The 24,739-nt window shown below is 30.6% G+C and overlaps 1 protein-coding gene and 1 long non-coding RNA gene across 4 annotated transcripts in view; one reads left to right on the forward strand and one right to left on the reverse strand.

Annotated features, from left to right (window-relative positions):
* Positions 1 to 274: 274 nt before the first annotated feature.
* LOC146999247 (uncharacterized) lies at positions 275 to 1,462 on the reverse strand. The gene is made up of 3 exons (XR_015039571.1): positions 1,346 to 1,462; positions 1,008 to 1,073; positions 275 to 508 (listed from the first exon to the last, which is right to left on the reverse strand). It is a non-coding gene; the product is annotated as an uncharacterized LOC146999247 (long non-coding RNA).
* Positions 1,463 to 3,480: 2,018 nt separating this feature from the next.
* Positions 3,481 to 24,739, forward strand: part of sp3 (phosphatidylinositide phosphatase spermathreecae) — a 122,046-nt gene continuing 100,787 nt past the window's right edge. For 2 of the 3 annotated variants that reach the window (XM_085820629.1, XM_035376531.2), the window contains exons 1-4: positions 3,481 to 6,059; positions 22,239 to 22,319; positions 22,402 to 22,538; positions 23,783 to 23,914. In XM_085820629.1, the coding sequence (XP_085676755.1) occupies positions 5,963 to 6,059; positions 22,239 to 22,319; positions 22,402 to 22,538; positions 23,783 to 23,914 (447 nt within the window). In that variant the 5' untranslated portion in view covers positions 3,481 to 5,962. The remainder of the gene's footprint in view (positions 6,060 to 22,238; positions 22,320 to 22,401; positions 22,539 to 23,782; positions 23,915 to 24,739) is intronic. The other variant, XM_085820642.1, reaches the window with a different exon arrangement.

Raw genomic sequence — 24,739 nt, forward strand, 5'->3', positions numbered from 1 at the left:
TAACACAAATTATCAACTTATACCACAGCCTTCACAAATGCTGATGAAATTAATTAAAATTAATTACAATTTGGTTGCAAGATGAATCTAAAGGTTGTTTTTGCAAACAAAACTGAAATTTACATAGAGAATTTGCAACTATTGATGAAATTAATTACATTCCTTTTACCAAAAAATTACTTTATAGAACATTTTAAATGCATATAAGGAAGTAATTTAATTATACATTAGTTATCAACTTACATCAGAGCCTTCACAAATAGATGGTATTTCATTGCAAAATGAGGCTAAAGGTTGTTCTTGCAAACAAACCTGAAATGTACACAAAGAATTTGTAAATGCTGATGAAATTAATTACATTCCTTTTACCCCCCCCAAAAAAAGTTAATAGAAACGTTTTGTATAAGCAAGCAATTTAATAATACACTAATTATCTTACATGAGATCCTTCACAAATAGATGGCATTTTATCACAAGATGAAGTTGAAGCTTGTTCTTGCAAACAAACCTGAAATATATATATAAGAAATTTAGAAATACAGATAATATAAACTACATTCATTTTAAGAAATAATTTTTTTTACATAACATTTTATAATTCATAAATAGATAATAAATTTTTAACACTCAAAATTCAAAAATAATTCCATAGCACAACAGCCAGATATAGTACAGCTGTTTAGCAACCATAAGACAAACAATTTCATATTTCAGAAATCATATAAAAATTCATTAATATATGTAAAACATATGACATTTAATAGCTGCTCAAATGAAAACATAGAATAGATTCTTTACTAGCAGCTGTTATTTAATCAGAAGGTAATGCTAAATGTTGTTGCAAACACACCTGAGATGTACTGTAATGTACACATTTGCAACCACTGGTGAAATGAAATAAAGTGCATGATTATGAAGATGGAAACATTTAAAAAAACATAGTACAGTTTACGAATAGATGTTAAAAAACTATTAAAATTTTTTAGAAGTGCAAAATGGCAATTTACATCAGATACTTCGGCAGCAAAATTTATTTCTCCAAAATATGAAGCTGAAGGTTGTGGCAAATGAACCTAAAAGAAATTATAATATATGAAATATGTGGAAGTGAAAGAAATTATAAACTCTGATCGGATAAAAATAAATACAAATAATCATTACCATTTTCAAAGTAACTCAACTTATAAAAAAGCATAAATACATTGGACTGTTCATAGCATTCATACTTCTTAAACATAAGTAAATATTACGTTAATATATTTTTTAATTTTAGAAACAGTGTTAATACTTTTTAGAAAAAGTTTATAATACTAAATATTTAATAACTTTTCAAATGAAGACTTACAACAGATGGTTCAGCAACAGAAATCGCTTCAGTTGATAAAGGTAAACCGTGCAGCAAGCCACTCTGAAGATGCAAAAATTATGAAACACATATAAGTAAGGATACCTGAAAATGCTGATAAATAAAATATACTTAATGTAATTTTAATAATAAATAATATAAATAATCCTAATAAGTTTTGTAAATCTTTAAACAAAAAATAACAACATTCAGACAAGACATATAAGACATTAAAATATACATTTAAATCAATGTATTATAACTATATTATTGTATTACTCAAGATTAAAGTTATTAATTTCAATATTATTTCTTTTACTTACTCCATACATATTTCTCTCTATTTATCTGGAATTTAAAATTAAGCAAAAAAGTAACTTTAGTTTAATACAAATTTTGATTTAAACTCTTTTGACTTTGAAGGCAATCAGATACCGGTTTCTTTCTTTTAGGAGCAAATTTGAAGAAACCAGACCCATGTATGACCGTCCTCGAAAAACTACAAAAACTTTATCCAAAAACTACATCAAATTGAGGTTTTATGCTTAATTTTCAATATATGATTATAATAACAAAGTACATACTTAATTATATATATAACAACAGCAAAATTTTAATTTTTTAATCTAATCTTAGGGACTGTAATTACAGCTTTATCACATAATGCCTTAATTTCAATATTTTGATTCTTTTATAAAGCAATTTAGTCAATTTGTAATAAAAACATATTTTTTTATGAAAAACCATAAAAATAAAAAACACATACATTACAAAAATTTGATGTAACTGAACGGTGCTTTGGTAAACCAATGCCTTTTAGACGCTGTGGGGTCAACAGTTGTGGGGGATTAGGCACAGTGAAAACAGTTGGCACAGCATTGGGCTTGAGTTTTTTACGCCCATCTTGCCTAGAGCATTCAAATTTATTTTCTTCAAAATGTACCTGCATATTTAACAAAAGCATGCATGAAATTTAACATTAAAATCAAAAGCACTAGTATTAAATTACAGTTACATATATTATAATAATTTAAGAATGTAATTTTCTGATAAATTAAAATTTTTTTATGAAAATAGAACAAAATTTTTAAAAAGTAATCATGTTTGTAAAACTACTTAAAACATATTTCCTGCTCACACACTAAAAATAAATTTAAAGTACCTATAGTTAAAAATACAACATTAAGATTTACTACTACAATAAATGATAATAATGGGATCAAAACGATTCATCGAATATTTAAATTAATATTTAACTTCTTAAAAATGTCTAAAAATACAGAATATATTTATCTTACTATAAAGAAAAAACAAAATCATTTATTATTTGGATCATACCATCCAGTTTTTAACATTGGCGCCAACTATCCGATTTGGCGACAATACATCAGAATCAAAACATAGAATGCTACTTTAAATCACCAATCGTACAGTAAAATTAAAGAAATGAAAAAGGCACATCACATTTCTAACTGAGCACAAAGTTTACATGAAATGTATGATACAAATTTTACAAACGGTATAAACTTTTCACGATAACAAAAGAAACAACATGAAACAACGATATTTTACTGCACAAACACATACACATTCCGCAGTTGATTTTGTACTTATAAAATCAGTTGATCGTCAATAAGTGACAGTTAAATGAAAATAAATATTTTAAAGTACCAAGAAGAGTAATTTTTCTAACATTCTATGGAAAAATACGAAGCTGAACTTACCTCACAAAGATACGCTCCTGGGCCCGGGATCCATTGATCTCGATGAGAATTAACTATCCATTTTCTTCGTCTTTCTTCATTTCTAGGGAAACGAAACATCCTAAAGTTATTTTTAGACTGATTCGCACAATTTGGTGCAGCACAACCACCCATTTTTCTGAAAATTAGGTCGAAATCGATCCACAAATATGTCAAGAAATCAGTGCTAATCCAATAGCGAATACCAACAAGTTAGCTTCAAAATGGATGATGATTCAGCTCCCCTTTATAGTAGCCTTACTTTAGGCGATGATGTATAAATGAATGAATGAATAAATATCAGGAATTCGGAAGCACTTCCGGAGAGAACCCGGTGAATGTAAACATTGCCAAATTTGGCGATAATAGTTAAAATCTGGTAACCCAGCGGATTTCAACCTATTCGCTTGTTGCAACCATTCATCTTGCGTCCATTTTGTTTCGTTATCACTGTGGTTCTTCGCATTTGCAGATTTCTATTATTCTTCTTTTATTTATTACTTTTTTTCTTAATTTTTTAACAACGAATAGATAGAAATATTTTCGTAGATCCCGGTTCTCGGTTCGGGATGAAAGGAAGAAAATAAAGCGGGAGGGGTGAATGCTAATTTGTAACACGGCTGTTCACGTTGTGAACAGAATTATTAACAGCTGTACGCACGCAGAACCACGAGGTTCGAAACGCTCAAATAATTCGTTTTCGTACTCCGCAAAAATGTGCGTTTTAAATAATTAAGTAATGCTTTTATTTTTATTATTGTTTATTGTCACCTAAAACTATGATAATAAATCAATTTTAAGGCGTAAAATTGTAACAATATATTGTTAATGCTTTTCTTACAATAACCTTTCAGAGGATGGCAGGTGTGACATAAATAGATTATTAAATTTTAATAATAAATACTATTTATTACTGATTATCTGTGACAGAATAGTTTGATGTATTCCCATGGTCATCAAAATTAGCAAACCACTGCTGGTGTAAGGAATATAGTTCAAATGACTCTTGAAAAGTAATGAAATGTGTAATGTTCAAGTTTTATTAACAATGCTACTGAAGAAAATTTGATTACTGTTGAAGGTTATTAGTATTGTGAAATAAATTATGAAAAGGATGGGTATTTGTTTCAATGTAAATTGCTTTAACCTGCATGCAAGTAACTTAAAAAAAAAAAAAAAAAAAAAATACTGAAAACTGTTAATCAGAGTTCATACACATTTCTGCACACAGAAATTAAGGACCATTAATGAAAAAAAATTCAGGACCTATGAGTAAACGCGAACTGAATAAATTCAATTAAAAATATTAGCGATGCCTGCATTTCACATTTGTAATACCATCCTAAAAATAAAATAGATCCATAAGTAGTATGTATTATTACTAAACATGAATTAACATAATTATTAATAAGTTTGAAAATGAAATAAACTTTAAGTAATTGATCAAGTAGCATTAAATATTTTACACTTATAATAGTTGGGCATATTTGAAAGAAGTGACATTTACATTTTACTAACTTTATGTAACTTTTTTTTTATGTCTCATAATGTCACATACTTGGTCAGGCTAGCGGTTTAGTAAGTAGCAGGTTGATTTTATGTCAAATGGCATAGGTTAAAATGAGAAGTATCATAATCAGCAAAATTCATAACAAAAGTTAATAATTTAATAATTAATTTCTGTTTAAATTTAATACCAATTTATTTCCTTATATCACGTTTAACCTGTTAGTTTTACATCTACATGCTTATTATCTGTGAATTTTTACTACCATATGCTTAATATATTGTTTAGTCTGCTAACTAGAATTTACATGCACTAAAAATCACGTTTACAAAGTATCACGTTTACGGCTCGCCTCAAGCGTCGATGAAACGCGAGCTTGGCGAGTAAAAATGGAACGGCGCCAACGGGTTCGCTCCCGAAGCGCCAACGGGTTCTCTGCGGATGAAAACCCAGGAATTCTTTTATAATATATTATTTGATAGAAAATGAGAAACAAGCAAAAATCAATAACAACATGTAAATATGTATCCGACTTAAAAAAAAAAATACTGTAGAAAAACTAATAAAAGAAATTAATTTGCACTGAGTAATGCGCAGCACTTTCGTAACTTGACGGCACGGCGTCGGTGCCAGCTGATTTTTTTCTGCATGCCGAGCTCCCTGACATAAACACGCTGCGCGTGAATCTGCGCAAATGATCAGGGAGGAATCAGGAGGAAACTAGCATCTGAGGGGCTAGCATCTAGGCTCCTCTAAAACTCTCTATAGGAGCCTTAGGCTAGACGCTTGTTAAATCTAAAACACCCCGCTTTTGACGTCAGATGTGACGTGTACCGTTGACCAATCAAATTTTCCTGCCGAGTTGAAATTTAGTCGCTCGGCGCTGACCCTGTAAGTACTGTTATTTAGATTATGCCACTTGAGCTCTAGGAAATATTCATTACTAAAAAATTAACAATTGTTTTTGGGGTTAAAATATAATAAGTTATAAATAAAACTTAATTTTTTAATTAAATCTTGTATTAGTTACATGGTTAAATAACTTAGTTACATATGACTGAAAATGACAAATTTAAAATTATGCTGCTGTTTATTATAATTTCGAAGGAGATGCTATTAGAAGAACGTGAGGCAGTGCAACATAAGTATAGTTTTCCCCAAGGAGGTCTATTCTAACCTCCTTGGTTTTAGGAAATTACAGAACCAAAACTGAATTGGCGTACTATTCCATAACGGTAACCGTTCAGTTAACATTATTATTTATTTTTTTTTATGACAGACGAAGTACGGGTGTTTATGTGCAAACTGTTTAAATGTAACGTTTAGTACAACATTATTTTATAGCAGCGCGTTTGTATATTATGTAAAATGGAGCTTTTAATGAATAGTGATTATTATGTACTTCTGAAGGGTGATTACAGTCTTTGGTGTAGCAGAAGTGATGGGAGTTTGACACCAAAACATGGTAGGAAAACAGAAATTGTATTTTTCCTGATAAAACGTTTGTTAATCTGTGTTTACGCTCCAATAACGCTTTGGTTTAAGGAAGATAATTTTTTAAGTGAAATTTATAAAGAAGCTATCTGAAATTTTGTATTAAAAACTGGTGCTTTTAGGATACACGCCAGTTTTTTTATTATTTACTTATTTTGTGCTTTATTTTATAATTCAACATATTCTCAAGTTTAATTATGTATAAATATTAATGAGTTATTTTTATATTCCAGAACTATTTATATGCGTAACTTGCAACCTGATTCAAATGGAAATCATAGTTCTTGCTTTTTTAATTTGTATAGTTTCCATTCAAATTCTAAAAATTTTCTTATTTCGTAATATATAGATAAAAAAATTGCATTAAAATGTTAGAAAATTTAGTTTCCTGTCTACGCATTACAGTTTCTTTTTTCGTGTTTACTTGTATGAAAGAGTGCTTTTTAACTATAAAAACAACTTTTTGAATCAAAGCAATTAAAAAATTTAAACAGTTTGAAGAAATTTGTGAATCTTTTGCCCATTGTTCATTTTACGAATTTCATTATTCATGTGAGAAAAAAAAAAAAAAAAAAAAAAAAAAAAAAAAAAAAAAAAAAACTGAACATGACTATGAGGCAGTTTCTGTTAGAAAATCCTCCATGAAAGCATCTCGTTCCATATGAAAAATAACCCTTCCATACTCTGATTTCAGTGATAAATGAAATAATTTCGGTTAATCTTTGGATTATGGTAACTTGGCGATTTTTTGGCGAAAATTTGGCGACCAACTCTGCTACAGCAACCCTCTATTTTTTTTTCGCCACCATTTTGTCTTCACGAAGTAAAGACATGTTTCTTTTCTTTTTATTTATTCAACACTTTTTCCAACAATCTGCTAGCCAAATTACACTTATGCTAGAAATTTTATGGAACAAAACTGCTTAATCATGACAAATATTAACTGCAAAATTGGGGAAAAGTGCAGAATCACAAACTCCTTGCCACGTTTTTCAGAAATGCACATACACAGTAACCATGTACACGTCGACTTATTTTTACTTAAAAAAACATCCCAGAATTGCACAAAAATGGCAGTGCACACTCTTGACTTTATCCATCTACACTGCTATTTTCTCATAAATTACAAAAATTTGCACGAAAATGCAGGAAAATTTTGTGAATCTTTAAACTCGGGAAAAAGGACATATATGAAATTACCTGATCGCGAAAAAGTATATACCCTTTCCAAGGATGAACATTTCCACGTATGATATAAATAAAATATCCAAAAACTTTTACCTCTAAATTATATATTATAAACGTCACCAACGAATTTATAACAAAACATTAAAAATGGTTACAAATACTTAGTGTCAAATATTTAAATTATTTCCATGCATGTTTACTTCCACTGAAACGTATACCAAATTGCTACAAAAATAATTCACAAAATAACTATCATTTAATTAAAATATAATTAAACCATGTACACATCGACTTATTTTTACTTAAAAAAACATCCCAGAATTGCACAAAAATGGCATTGTGCACACTCTTCAGTATATCCATGTACACTGCTTTTTTCTCATAAATTAAAAAAATTTCACGAAAATGCATGAAAATACTCAACGTATTCTACTCAAACATATTCCAAAATAATACAAACATATAACTCACAAAATCACGATCATTAAATTAAAATATAATTAAATTAAAAAACACTACTTAAAATATAAATAAGCACATACATTAAATTAATAAAAATTAGATTACAATCCTAATTACTTTAAACTAAATCATTGCTAATAACAATTTTCCAATAATACCATATTAATTTATTTATTCCTTACATTTAGAACAATGCATAAAAATAATATCCTCAAATAAGTAAAAATACTAACTTACCTAATCTTCTACAGAATCTTGAGAGCATGGCGGATCACCAAATGTCCATTTTCACCAGATTTCTTGCACCGCTATTCAAACTTATCTGTGATATCCTTCCTTTCACACAATCTCATTTCATTCCCACATGTTGGACATTCATACTTATCCGCAATTAAGCAATTCTTTTCAATTACACGTAAACACAATAAAAATTATGGAATTACTTTATATAGGGCCATGGGATCCAAATATTAAACAACACTGTTTCACAGAATATAAAATGAAACTAATGCTATAAAGTACAGCAGATATTTTTACAAATTTACCCCCTTTTCCGATTAAAGAACAGTGATTCGTCTATTAATGTCACATGACATATCTCATGATCTCTCATTTCCCTCGCACAAAATAATGCGTAATCGGAACTGAGTACTTCTCACATTATTCCCAAAGTCCTAGGTAGTAACCTTTATCGCCTCCAAAATATCGCCAAACTACCTGTTACCATATTCCAAAGATTAGCCATAATTTCCTTCTATCTGTAATTCAAGATTTCAAAAGATTATATATTTTACTATTAAAGCTTTTGGTTAATCTTTTGATTATGGAAACTTGGCGATTTTTGACAAAGATTTGGAAACCAACCCTGCTACAGCAATCTTCTACTTTTTTTTTCGGCGCCATTTTGTCTTCAGAAAGTAAAGACAGGTTTCTTTTTTTTTTTTTATTTACTCAACATTTTTTCCAAATCTGCTAGTGAATTACGCTTATGCTAGAAATTTTATGGAACAAAAGTGCTTAATCATGATGAATATTAACTGCAAAATTGGGAGAAAGTGCAGAATCGCAAACTTCTTGCCGCGTTTTTAAGAATGGCACATACATGGTAACCATGTACACGTCGACCTATTTTTACTTAAAAAAAGCATCCCAGAATTGCACAAAAAAGGCATTGCGCACACTCTTGACTTTATCCATGTACACTGCTTTTTTCTCATAAATTAGAAAAATTTCCACGAAAATGCAGGAAAATTTTGTGAATCTTTAAAGTCGGTAAAAAGGACATATATGAAATTACCTGATCGCGAAAAAGTATATACCCTTTCCAATGATGAGCATTTGCATGTATAAAATATCCAAAAACTTTTCCCTCTAAATTATCTATTATAAACGTCACCTGCGAATTTATAATGCAAATATTAAAAATGGTTGCAAATACTTAGTGTCAAACATTTAAATTATTCCCATGCACGTTTACTTCTACTGAAACATATTCCAAAATGCTGCAAACATATAATTCACAAAATAACTGTCATTTAATTAAAATATAAATAAATTAAAAGAAAGGGTTGATCTTTACATTATGGTAACTTGGCGATTTTTTGGCGAAAATTTGGCGACCAACTCTCCTACAGCAACCCTCTATTTTTTCCCTGCCGCCATTTTGTCTTCACGAAGCAAAGACATGTTTCTTTTCTTTTTATTTACTGAACACTTCTTCCAACAATCTACTAGCCGAATTACACTTATGCTAGAAATTTTATCAAACAAAACTGCTTAATCATGACAAATATTCACTGCAAAATTGGGAAAAAGTGCACAATACCATACTCCTTACGCGTTTTTCAAAATAACACATACACATAAACCATGTACACGCCGACTTATTTTTACTTAAAAAAACATCCCAGAATTGGACAAAAATGGCATTGCGCACACTCTTTGCTATATCCATGTACACTGCTTTTTTCTCATAAATTAGAAAAATTTCACGAAAATACATGACAATTTTCTCAATCTTTAAACCCGGTAAAAAGAACATATATGAAATTACCTGATCACGAAAAAGTATTTACCCTTTCCAAATATGAACATTTCCACATATAAAATAAATAAAATATCCAAAAACTTTTACCTCTAAATCATTTATTATATTATAAACGTCACCAACGAATTCATACCGCAACCATTACAAATACTTAGTGTCAGATATTTAAATTATTTCCATGCACGTTTACTTCAACTGAAACGTATACCAAATTCCTACAAACATAAAATTCACAAAATAACTATCATTTCATTAAAATATAATTAAATTCAAAAACACTACTTAAAATATAAATGAGCATATACATTAAATCAATAAAAATTACCTTACAATCCTAATTACTTTAAACTAAATCATTTCTAATAACAATTTTCCCAATAATACCAAATTCCTTTCCACCTTACATTTAGAACAATACATAAAAATAATATCCTCAAATAATTAAAAATACTAACTTACCTAATCTTCTTCAGAATTTTGATTACGTGTCCGATAAACTTTTCTTCTTTCTGTTTCAGGATCTTTAAAATCATACTTATATTTCACAGCAAGGTACCAGGTAAAATAAATAACTTAATAAAACATCTTTATTTCTATCTCGCACAACCTTAAAGAAACATTTATTACTACCCTTTTCAATACCACTAAATACCCATTTCGAATTCACTTTAGTTACGGCCTGGGATCCAAAAATTAACGAACACTGTTTCACACAACACAGAATAAAGCCAAATACAAAATTTCCAGATTTTTCCCGATTTCCCCCCTTTTCCGATTAAAGAACCGTAATTCGTCCATTAATATCACATGACATATCCCATGATCTCTCATTTCCCTCAGACAAAATAATGCGTAATTGGAACTGAGTACTGCTCACATTATTACCAAAGTCCCAGATAGTAACCTTTATCACCTCCAAAATGTCGCCAAACTACCAGTTACCGTATTATAAAGATCAACCAAAGAAAGTGCAGAATCGCAAACTGCTTGCCACGTTTTTAAGAATGGCACCTACACGCTAACCATGTACACGTCGACCTATTTTCACTTAAAAAAACATCCCAGAATTGCACAAAAATGGCATTGCGTACACTCTTGACTTTATCCATGTACACTACTTTTTTCTCATAAATTAGAAAAATTTGCACTAAAATGCAAGAAAATTTTGTGAATCTTTAAAGTCGGTAAAAAGAACATATATGAAATTACCTGATCGCGAAAAAGTATATACCTTTTCCAAGGATGAACATTTGCACATATAAAATAAATAAAATATCCAAAAACTTTCCCCTCTAAATTATCTATTATAAACGTCACCTGCGAATTTATAATACAAACATTAAAAATGGTTGCAAATACTTAAAAATTAAAATTAAATTATGGTGATAAATTAAAATTAAAAATGGTGTCAAATATTTAAATTATTGCCATGGACGTTTACTTCTACTGAAACGTATTCCAAAATGCTACAAACATATAATTCACAAAATCACTATCATTTAATTAAAATATAATTAAATTAAAAAACACTACTTAAAATATAAATAAACACATACATTAAATTAATAAAAATTAGCTTAAAATCTTAATTACTTTAAACTAATTCATTGCTAATAACAATTTTCCAATAATAGCATATTAATTTATTTATTCCTTATAATTAGAACAATGCATAAAAATAATATCCTCAAATGATTAAAAATACTAACTTACCTAATCTTCTTTAGAATCTCAATCGTATTCGGATGTACGCCTGTTTCAGGATCTTTAAAATGATACTTATGGTTAACAGCAAGATGTTGAAAACCTTCATCCTCCAAACAGGCATATGACTTCCAGCAATCAGATATTATTATTGTACCAGGTAGAATATACTGCTCAATAAAACTTAATAAGCAATCTTTACTTCTATCTCGCACAACCTTAAAAAAACACTTATTATTACCCCTTTCAATCCCACTAAATACCCATTTCGGATTCACTTTAGATAGGGCCATGGGATCCAAAAATTAAGCAACACTCTTTCACACAACACAGAATCAAGCTAAATACAAAATGCTATAAAGTACTGCAGATATTTTTCCAGATTTCCCCCCCCCCCACCCTTTTCCGATTAAAGAACTGTGATTCGTTCATATATGTCACATGACATACCTCATGATCTCTCATTTCTCCGAGATAAAATAATCCGTAATTTCACGAAAATGCATGAAAATACTCAACGTATTTTACTCAAACGTATTCCAAAATACTACAAACATATAACTCACAAAATCACAATCATTAAATTAAAATATAATTAAATTAAAAAACACTACTTAAAATATAAATAAGCACATACATTAAATTAATAAAAATTAGATTACAATCCTAATTACTTTAAACTAAATCATTGCTAATAACAATTTTCCAATAATACCATATTAATTTATTTACTCCTTACATTTAGAACAATGCATAAAAATAATATCCTCAAATGATTAAAAATACTAACTTACCTAGTCTTCAGAATCTTCATTACGTGGCACGTACACTTCCACTATTTCACACAACACACAATGAAACTTAATACAAAATAACAACAGTTTATACAATAAATACTACAGTTTTCCAAATTCCCCCCCTTTTTCGATTAAAGAACTGTAATTCGTCCATTAATGTCACATGACATATTTCATGATCTCTCATTTCCCTCACATAAAATAATCCGAATTGGAACTGGGTACTTCTCACATTATTGCCAAAGTCCTAGGTAGTAACCTTTATCGCCTACCAAAATGTCGCCAGACTGCCTGTTACCATATTCCAAAGATTAGCCAAGCTTTTTTCCTGGCAATAATTGTTTTTATATCTATCCTTTATGCAACTACTTTTTTCTTCTGATCATAAGAATTTCTTTTTTCTTCAATGGATTTCATTATTTGGCATTGGGAATATTTCACAGTAAATTATTCTTATCACTTCTCAGTTCAATAAATTTCAGAAAACTGTCGAAATATTATATATATTTTATTGCAGAATTTGAAAGAAAATTACATATTTAGATCATTCATATACCAAAAATTAAATATATATATATCAGTCATAATGAAACATAAATGGGCATTACCAAAAATGGAATTTTTTATTTAACATTATGATAATAATAATTTTAAAAAATCTTAAAAGTTTTCAGATTTTAACAGTCATTTGAAAGGGTTTTTTAAGGTTTTTTATGCTTTTGCTGAGCTTGTAAACTACTAGTCTGGTATTACATTTATTTTTACTAATCCACTTTATTTTTGTCTTTTATTATTAAACATCATTTTCTTTGCACTTACGCCATATACAATTCAACAGCTAAATTGCAAAAATTTTAAAGGCAGCAAAGCAGTATACTAGTATGTTTAGAATTGCTAATGCAGTGTTAAGTGTTGGCATACATTTTCAGTTTTTATCACTCTTTTCTCAGTTCATCATACTGATGTTCAGTTTTCTTACTGAGATAGCTTTGCAAAACCTTTTTTTTTTTTTAATTATTATTATTAACATTTTGTGTGTTTACTTTGTTTATTAAATATCATGTTCTTGGTGCTTACTCCACATAAAATTCAATTCAACAACATACTCAAAAAATATTTAAAAACAATGTATGTTTAGAATTTCCAAGGTATAATCTTGAGCATTGGAGATAAAAATCTTTTATTTCATACAGTGTTGCCATAGTTTGCTTTCAAATCATTCTGAGTTTGTTAATCAAAAATTCATTAAAATTTTACAAAATATGAAGTAGATAATAAAACAAAGTCAAAATTCAGGCTTCCAGGTGCCATAATAGAGTGGAGGACTACATTATTCAAAACTAGATGGCTCTAGGTACTGTTGTTTTTTCACAATGTGAGAAATATGTATACATTTATGCAGATTCTTCATTATTTAATTTCTTTACATATAATACACGGCGATAATATTTGGTGGTAACAATTTGAAAAATGATACAACACATTTAAGTGTTACTGGGTTCCTCACTCCTTTTGTCTAAGATGAACATCGAGGAACCTAGTGAACTATGTAATGACTTACTGCAGAGTTCAAACAACTAAAGATGTAAACTCAAGAAGGGTTAAAATAGCCTTTGTTTCACTCAAATTATAACATAATAAACCTTTCTCGGGTTTACAAGAAGCCTGTACTTGGGCTTTAATTCAGAATTAGAAATAAGATACTAAATTATAATTAATTAAACACGAGTATCTAACATAGTTGGCCCTTATTTTAAACTAGTCGGCGAATATCAAAAGGCACGTAATAATATGGCTGAGTGTAACAGCTTCAAGAGTGATTTAGCCCAAATGCAAACATGCGCTGCTAAGGATTCTTAGCATTCTCTTTTGAAATAAGTTGAACCTGCCTTAAATAGTTCTTCTAACACATTTACATTCAATGTGATTCTAAACACTCAATCTGGTAGGGATTTAATTGTAAGTGGAAACAGTAATTGATAGGAAAAAGCTGTAAAATTAAAATAACTGTTATAAAATTAAAATGTACCTTACAGTGTTTCAACACAAATAGCCATTTTAAGACTAATATCCCATTCGAGAATAATGTCCCTTTTGAGCAAATAAATAAAAATTAAAATAAATTAAAATTAAAAAAAATGCTTAAAAATGTCTGAAAGGGTTCAGATTCTAACAATATAAGAAAAAAGGGACTCTTTTTAAAGTTTAATATGGTTTATCATTAGAGATTATCTATGGACATGGCCCAGGTGGAATAGCAAAACATTTTATCGGATATTAGATGAGTATGCATTTAAACTAACATGGGACTATTATATATCTTCTGTGTATTTAAAAAGAGAAAAAAAAAACATGTAATGTAATTCTGTAAATATATTTAGTGTTTTTAATTAAGTACAGTAAGACCCCGCTTAACGCGGGGGATACGTTCCATCAAAGTAGAGCGTAATGCGAAACAGCGCTAAACGAGGCTATCTTAATATGTAAATAATGGGGTTAGGGGAAGATGGATAAGAAAATTGGTTAGGTATTAAATTTAATAATGTTTTTTTTAATAAAAATAAAACCAAACATTGTTTCTTACAAAAATGAAAACGATGTAGACGAATATACTCATAAAAACGAATAAAATTCTCAGTCAGTCAGATCATTCAGTCTCTGTGTTTCCAATTTTCTGCCTTTTTGTCAAGAAGGCATTATGATAGATTGGCTTAATGGCATATTGCGTTCAATTTCGTCGTCAATCCATATAGACAGTCGTTTTTCCATTTCCTCTATAATGTTATTTCTAGAACTGGTAATTCTAGTTGCAGAGCTTGACGTAGTTGCAGTTACCAATGGCAGTATTTTTTCTTTCTTCTTAAGAATTGTCCTTATTGTTGAAGTTGTCAAATTCAATGCAGTACTAATTTGAGATTGACGTTCACCAGAAACTAATCATCTAATCACTTGCATTTTAGTGTCCAGTGAAATGCTTCTTCTGGTTTCTTTCTTTTCTTGTTTTTTATTATCACCTATGATAAAAACTAAAGATCATAATATTTGTCACTGTATTAATCGTTATAGTATTATATAAATTTATACTTATAATCATGTCAACAAATGTTTCAAATGATAAAAATGCGTCCGTACAGCACGGCACCAAACAAGAAACACAACTATACTGTTTCGGATATGTTATTTGGAAACCTAGCGCTGCGCACAATTTCGGGGAATACCCGTAATGCTGCGAGCAATTTTGGGGAATCCCCGGGTTGAAATAAAAGAGCGTTAAACTGAAACAGCGCTAAACGAAATAGCGTTAAGCGGGGTCTTACTGTATATCATGATTTAAATGAACAATCAGATAAAAAGTAAAAAGAAAAAAAATATTTTTAAGAACTGCATTTATTGCTTTTGAACAATTTAATTGATTTATTAGTAACAGACAAAATAAACATGCAAGAAAAATATCTTATGTTTTTTTGGAATAGCAATAGATTTAAATTGAAAGTGAAATAACACATTAATGTGAAATAACAGGAAATCGTGTTTTGAGACTAACAGCCCTTCTGGGCTGTTAATATCAAACTACATAGTTGAACAATATATGAAGCAGATAAAATAGATGAGAACTTATTTTTACTGAATCTGTATAAGGAGAGAGGATGACATAAATGGAGAATTGTGAGGAAGATGTTATTGTCATCGGAAGACATCTTCTTTTACCTTTTCTTTGTCTCTTTTACCTTTCAACATTGAAGATTCACCGAGCTTCTGTTTTAATCAAAATTTGTCTAATGTGATTTGTTCATGCTTATGTTTTAAAATGCTTCTAAATAAGGCATGGCATTATCTTCGAAAATGCTGCAGCGTTGCCAATAGCTTGCTAATGCTTTATCAGGCTACTATTGTCGCATGCAAAATTTGCATCTTACTCCATTTTGCACAATTCCATGGATCAGAGAATTAAGATAATTTTCCTTTCTTCCTCTTCTTTTGAAGAGATTTCATTCACAAAAAATATGGAAGCCCGATTATACTATCCAAGAGGGCAGTCTATGCTGTTCTAGATGGTAGCAGCATCAGCCGCCCTAGAGTGGTAACCACCATGTTCGTTGTTTTCATAAGCTCCACATCCTTTGTGGCATCACTGAAAAATAAATCTGAATGTTCAAGGTTTGGCACTATGATGCATGAAAATTTTTATTCATACTCTCTTAGAATGCGGTGTGTGGGAAGGTTCAGTGTAAGAGAATTAGCTTATTGTCCCACTGGGAGCTTATAAGCCTGCTGTCCTGGGTAACATGGAAAGCAGAGTAAGGGTGAGCATTCATGTTGCTAGTGAAAGTGGGTATAAAAACTTGATTGGTTACCAATATTATGCTGTACAAATATGAATTTGCATGAAGTGGAGAAGGAATACACTTTTGATCGGTTTGTAAGGATGTAGTGGTTTATTTTAATTTCTTATTTGTTATTTTTATTTTTGAATAAGCTGTCTTTTACTTCTTTATTTCTCACCTACAATTCACTGCCAGAATGAATTTTCAGGATTGCGTTTTATGTAAATGAGTTAGAACTAGTATTTAATTGGAAGTCTCAGTCACTTCAGTAGAAAAGCTTAGAAGTTCTTATTAGAATGTGTTCTGCCTTCTGGCCACATCGTTGCTTTAAGCCTAATCTTTCTACATTCAGCGTATTGTTAGGAGCCTGCTAGTATTTGCTGGCGAGCTTTAAATAAGGGCCAACTGTGTTGTTTATTTCTGTACAGCTTTGGTTGGTTTTAGTTTAGTTAGCATTAGTTTCTTATTTTTTAACTCAAGTTAAAGCCCAAGGTGGAGGCTTTCTATAAGCCCAAGAGGGGCCATATGTGAACCATTATTAAGTTGAATAATGGGTAAATTTAATCCTTCTTTTTTTGTTACATTTACGGACAAAATTTACGTTAGTGAAGTCTGCGATACTTCGCTACACAGCTCATAAGCATTCTAGCTTGTAGGGACCACAAATTTAGCTAGAACATTATATTGGATCCTAAAAACTCATTCTGGCAGGGAATTGTAGATGGGAAATAAGGAAGTAAAAGACAGCTTATTCAAAAATAAAAATAACCATTAGAAAATTAACATAAACCTTTACAAGGAGTTTTCCTCTTTATTATCATATGCAATCATGGTGTTATTAGGGCCACATCTGACTAAAAATCAAGAGATCTGGAGTTCAGAAAACAGCAAGGGCATTGGTGATTTTTCATTTTCTTCTGTGAAATAAATATAAGGACTGTATAAGTGGTACCTAAAGTATAATATGGTAGATTGTTAATTCATCACCAGCAGGATTTAGCAACTGTGTTCTCTCTAATAACCATTGAAGTGGAAGGGAATGCAGGGAATTTTCTCTTTCCTTTTCATGTGGCTTTGTGGTGTAGTTGGAAGCACATATGGCTAGCAGTTGCAAGGTTCAGGGAGTAATTTTCATGTTTCCTGCTCCAAAATAAACCTAATGACTTTCAAAAATTTTGATAAAGCTTGGAATTATGTTAATTATGCTATGACTCCTGTATTCCAACTGTTACTAAAGTAAAAAGTAATGTGCAGTTTTTCTGAAAAGGTGTAGGTCAGAGCTTTTAGTGAAGACAAAGCTTCATCCACTGCTTGTTTATTGTAGTAGTAAATGAAGATGATAAGCAGTTGTGCAACATGTGAGTCTGAGGATATTGAGAGACAAATCAGAAATGGTAATTTAGTCTTAAGACGACATATAGATAGTCGCTTTTTTTTTTTTTTTTTTTCCAAAATCATAAATGTTGTTTAGGTGCAGTTTTGGAGGGGGGAAACTTTTTGTTATTAAAAGCAAGGATATAGATAAGGTTTCCAATATTGTGTGCATAGCAGAATCCATGGAACCAATTCCGACTACCGTATTTGACGGCATATAAGACGCACCCTTATTTAGAAGGCGTTGAAACTGAGATGGCTGAGAAAATGGACGTTTAAGTATTGATAAATAATTTTGTGGAAATAGGTTAGGAGACGCAAATTTTAAAAGAAGGATTTTTTTCTTTATGATGAATTTTGGCCACCAATGTTATCATTACACTTATTGAGGGAGGAAAAAATTAGAGAAGAAGAGCAGTACGGACTGAGAAAAATTAAAAGGAAACAGTAAAAAACTTTAGCATTCATATTTTTTTTATAAAAATCATGTATTCAAGTATCTTAGTGTACCAAAAGGTTTTTTTTAAAAAGACAGAAAAAAACTTTACCATACATATTTTCTACAAAAGTTTTATGCTCAAATAGTTTTCTTTATGAAGTTTATGATAAATGTGTTTTATATTTAACAAATGTATCATTTACATTGTAAAAGTTCTTATTTATTACTTGTATATTATTGCATAAATCATGTTTGTAAGCTGAGTAAATCACAGAGTACTATACATTAATGTAATAGCTATTCTGTACGTTTATCAATTATCTTGTCTGTCGGTTTATAATATAACTAATTATTTATAAGTTTGCTAACTTAGCGAAAAAACTGATATTTATGCAGATTTTATATAAAAATTTAAAACATTAATATGTAAAACTTCTTGGACTTTATATAAAAATCTCCGCAAATCTAGGCTTTCTTCTTTTTCTTAATGCTATACGTCGACATGTTCCTTTTTTTATATAGACTCATTCGTTTATTATCAGTATGCATCTCAGTGAAAGGAGAGAAAAATCTGTCTTTCGCACTCATACAAAAAGTCTCAAGTAACTGAATTAAAATCATCTGACGTCAAATACCCAGACTAAAGCAAATTTACATTTCACCAGTTTGTCAAGGGAAATTATTTTCCTTTTTATTCTTTCTTCATGTTACGTACCTTTCAAATGGTTCCCTATAAACGTGCTTATACTTTTTAACAATTAATCCAGATGTGATAAAGAGGCCCACCAGCAGCCGAGCGGTAAAATCGCTGAACACTGGTAGTTCGGTCCGAGGTTCGAATCCCGCGAACGGGCTGGCTGCATGGGCGTTTTCGTGGTTTTCCCCATGTGTAACGTGTATACGAGCCAGTTTCCCTTAGAAAGTCCTCCACGAAGCTTTTTTTTTTTTTTTTTTGTTATTTTTAAGCACATTAAATTTACTGGGAAAGGGGCCAGGAAAATGTTTTGCATAAGGGCCGAAGAGTTCTATTTACGCCACTGAAATGGACAATAGAAGAAAGTGGATTATCAGTGTCAACAGTTAGAATTCTCCTTCAAGCAAAGGACAAATGAGCATTAAAACATCTGTTGGAGGACCTAAGTGGTGTGTGTATCTATCAGCACCAAAATAACAGTCAAACAAAAGCTTTCCGTGGACTGGAGTGCCTGTTACTTTTGACTGTCCTCTGCGCAGAACTCTTCATTCAATAGGAGAAAAAACTATTTCAGTGTTGACAACTGGGTGTAAAAAGACTTCTTTTACTTATGTTTTGTGTTGTGCCGCCAATGGAGCGATGTTAACTGCTTTGATAATTTTCAAAAGAAAAACAATTCTGAAAGGAAACTTCCCTAAAGGGGTTATCATTTGCACCAACTAAAAAGGATGGATGTGTGAAGAAGTGATGTTGTTTTGGCTGAGAGAAATTTATTGAAAAAGGAAAGGTGCTTTTTTCCATCCCTGAAGACTCATTGTTCTGGATTCAACGCGATTCCATTTAGTGGATACAGTAAGATCCAAAGCAGAAAAACTTAGCACCGATGTCTCAGTGATACCAGGTGGGCTTACAAAATTTTACAGATATTGGTTGGAATGGATGCAAAGTGGACTCCATTCCTTCACAATTTCTGGACGAAGGAGAAAAGCTTATCAGGTTCAGTGTTCCTCCTTACTTGCTTGGGGAACATTAAATTACCTGACTCGGAACAGGGAGCTTAGTAAAGCTATGTTCAATAAATGTGGGAAGTAGACAAGATACACAGGAAGGGTATACGAAACCCTTTATTTTTCTCTCTTTACAATGATTTCCGGACTTCGGAATACAGAGACCAACCACTTGTGGTCTGAACGTAAGAATATAAAAATATTAACTAAATTCTAACTAAACTAACTTTGGATTAATAAACAAGTGTCTACTTGAAGATTGGCCGTATATTAACAGAAAGGCCGTATGTAGTACAGAGAACTGTTAACACTACGATACGTTTAAAATTATCAAGAGGATTAAACCTCTGGCCTTGAAGGCAACCAGCAACCGAGTAAAACTGCAATGGCAAGCGGCCCGCTCCTAATCACTCCTTCCTCTCTCTTGCTTGGCAAAAAGCCACAACTTAAGTACTTGGCGTTCGCAAGACAAATTTGCATAAATAAGTTAAAGCTTTTAATTCTGGCCGGAAGTAGAAAATAAGAAGTGATAGTAAAGATTTAAAATAAAATAAACGTTAGTAAAACTTAAGATCCTTACAAGCTTCATATGAGGAGGTTGCCTTATGCAAATCATGGCATGGCAATCAGTCCGAGCTGATACGATTGTATCAGCTCAGATTCTGATTCAATGAAAGCTGATACGATCGTACAGCTTTCATTAAATCGGAATCTTTCATTAATCATTAATTTCATTAAATCGTTCATTAAATCGGAAATCATCGGAAAAGAAAAAAAATGAAGACAGTGGCGTTGAAAGAAGTGATTTAGAACAGAATGATGAAATTGCCCTTGATGGTCATTTGTTAAATTTATTTAATTCTGACATCGATGAGTCAGATTGTGATGGTTTTGCATAAATAAATGTAGTTTAATTTAATTAAAAAATCTGATTGTTTATCTAATGTACGTATTCTTTTCACAATATGTAATTTATGGTGATAAATGAGGTTTGCCGAACCCATAAAAATAATAGCTATTAGAAATTGTCAGAGTTTGCTTTCTTCAAGTTAAGATGTTTCTTTCTTATTTATTTATACATTGCTGATTATATTTATGTTGTAAATGCTATAAAATATTATCAAATCAATATGGTAGGGAATTACTGATTAAGTGAATATTAAGTGCCATGTTTCGGAATGCTTTGCTGAGGCGTACACAGCAGTGCGGCTTATCTGAACTTTAATTTTTTTAAGTCAATGATCATGTGTGTGGTGTATATGCTAGAGCGGCTTATCTACCTGAAATTATGGTACTCTGAAAATAGTGTCTCACAGATATAGGTACAGGGTTTGTAAAATATCAAATTACTGAAGCACTGTATGCCTGAATGATAAAGCCACATTCCATGAATTGTTAAATAGATGAACTAGGAAAAGCTTTGATAGGTATACAAGTAGGAAATCTTGGCACTGAAGTATCAGTCTTTTGCCAGTATGAGTTTAATAAGTGGCAGATGTGTTTAATAAACGGTAGTTTTTTTATTGATTAGCATGTACTTTTTTTGGTTCTTGGAAGTAAGTCTAAGTGGAACTAGCTGTTGAGTTTATTGACTAGTCAGTTTAATAACTGGTAGGTACATATGTATGTATATATTATCGTAAAGTATCTGATTTTTTACACCTGAAACTTGAACAAACAGCTTTCAATCAACAAATCTGTGGGAAATCCTAGGAAAGGAAAAAATACATGTTTAAGAAACTCTATCATTGAATTAAAGTAGTTATAACAAATAACAAAATAACATGTTCAGTTATAGTGATTCTTTAACAAATAACATGTTCATAATAGTGATTCTTCAATTACTCATTTTGTAGAAACATTAAGTATTTTGGAAGCAGGAAAGATGAAAAATTAACAACGCTTTCGCTGGGAATCGAACCACGGACCTCTGGAATACCGTCCCAGCGTGCAGAGCCACTACCCCACGAAGGCAAACTAGGAAGGCGGGAGAAATATCTAATAATTTTATTCTTAATATTTATTCTTAATTATTTGAATTTATGAATAATCTCTTTGTGAAAATTTTCCCAAATGATAATTTTTAATTTTTTAAATTTTTATTTTTTCTTAGCCAGAGAAGTTGAAAAACTGTCCGATTTTGTATGTATAGGAATTGTGTTTGGTCTCATTGGAAAGTTCACTATTCAGCAAGGTAAGAAAAAAGAGATATTCTAGTGTATAAATCCATATTTTGTGTTTTCCAATTCTGAATTTTTTATATTTTAATCTTTCAGATATTGACAAGCGATTAGTTCTTGTCAGAGAACGCTCCTTAGTTGGATGCCTTCCAGGTGGCCATGATGTTTATAAAATCCAAAAAATAGCACTTTTGCCATTGAACCAGCAACATCTTCCAGATGTTGAATTTGAAGTATGTTTTACACTTTTTCTTGCATTTATAAATATTGACATACTGTATTTGTCAGCATGAAAATATAGGCAGTTTTATTATTTTTTATTATCTTTTAAAAGAAATATTGTATTTTTAAAGAAGTATTGTTGATAAGGGAATCATTGCATTTAAGTAAATTTTGGAATTTGTATTGCAGTCTGTAATGAGGAAATAAAAATCCATTTCTTATGATGGAAAATATTAAAATTTTTCATCATTTAAAATGTTGCTTTATTATGATGGTTCTTTAACATTATGATAATATTGTTCGTGTATGTTTTCTGTTTTAAGAAATCTAAATGGTTTTATTTGGGGAGAACATAAAAATTTATAAAAAGATATTTTTGCTAACACATTTTAATACATGAATTCTATTCAGATACTAAATGTATTTAAGGTCAAAACTAATTTTCTGATTTCCCTATCATTGGCAAATTTATTTTAAACTTAAATTCTTTTTCCGTGCTCTGAAATAAAGATTAACATTTTTAAGACGTAAATCTGTAAGTTAATATTTTACAGTGCATTTGTTTTTAAGTATCATGAAATGCTGAATAATTCAAAATTTTAATAATATTAGACAAAAATTCAGTGAAATCTAAAGGCTTAGATATCACAAGATCTGTTTGCTGATCTAGTTTTCTGTGTAAAGAGCCTGTATAAGAACATTGTGTGATTCAGGGAAAGTCATTGTCTTTTAGAATGATTTAGTAAATATATGCATTTTTTTTCAACAGATGTATTTTCTTCTACAAGATAAATTCTCTGATTATAATTCTATCTGCTGAATAAGTTTTAATACAAACAAACTGTGGGTATTCAGAAAGTATTAACTTACTTCAATAAAAGCAAAAATACTGTTACTAATAAATAAAAAGTTTTGATTTTACTGCGATAAAGCCCTTAATTTTAGTAGGATTATCGTAGTAATATAAAAAGAGATTCTTGAAATAGGTGGTTAGAGGGAATCAGAACTAAAATATCTAGTAGAGAATGAACGTAAATATTTTAATTCTGTAATTTGAATGATAATTTTCAGAGAAATGGGATTCAGCTTCTTTGTGAAGCTGTATTCAAATGTTTTTATTATTTAGTCAGAATAGAACAATGTTAGAAAATGTGTATTACAAGAAATTAATTGAAAATGGTAGTTAAAGGAATTTGTACCTTAATATTTTTTCTGTTTTATTTATGTCTTTGAAACAATGCCTTGTAAATTATAGATATGCAAAAAACATCTTTTTAATCCTAAGAAAGTCGACAAACCTTCAAGCAATCCAGATATTCAACAAAAAGCATTTCAAAAAACGTGGAACACCTTAAAAACAGCAACATCGCAAGTAAAACCTAGAAAGGTAAGTCCTTTACAATAAAATATGTGAAGTACGAGATGCTAGCTTTTGTAATAATTTTTTTTGGCTTTAAAAATTAAGTTTGATTTTTATTTTAATTTGTGAAATCGGTACAATGAAAACATATTTTATTGCTACTCATTTGTTAGCTGCCAGTTTGTAAATTTATGATTTCCAAAGAACCTTTGAATTTAATTCCCCAGATCTTTCTCTGAAATTAAATAATTTCTGATGGAAATTCAGATGCATGCTAACTATGTCTTGCACAGGTTAGAAATCTATTTTTTTTCCATTCCATTTTATTTTTGTGACATTATTCAGGAAGATTTGTGAATTGGGGAGGAAAATGAACATCTAAACTAAAAACTAAACTCAGCGGCGCAACAGCCCTACTGAGCCATGGCCTGCAGTGCCCCTGCTTTCTTGATCTTGGGCCCTGGAATGCATCAGTATATGCCCTAGGCAATTGATCGGCTTGTCACAGGACCCCCCCCCCCCAGTGCTTAGTCCTCACGTGAACTTGGTACTTAATCGACCCATTCAAGGCATAAAAGATTGAGTCAATCTTGTCCAGCTGGGGATCAAACCCCGGACCTGTGGTGCAGCTGCGCATTGGGCTAGCCACTTAAATCAACATATAAATGAAAGGTAAAAGTATATTTTAGGATACTCCTTGGCGATTTTTGGCGGTACATGGATACCGAGTTTATGCAATTCTTTGACTTATTATTTTGGCATAACCCAAAAATCGCCGCTACACAAAGCCAAAATGACAAGAAAAAGAATTACACAAACGCAGTATCCATGTACACATCGACCTATTTTTCA

This window comes from Stegodyphus dumicola, chromosome 1 (genome assembly GCF_044657685.1).
Source record: "Stegodyphus dumicola isolate Sdum_Otavi_A_Nest chromosome 1, ASM4465768v1".
Classification (NCBI taxonomy): Eukaryota; Metazoa; Arthropoda; class Arachnida; order Araneae; family Eresidae; genus Stegodyphus; species Stegodyphus dumicola.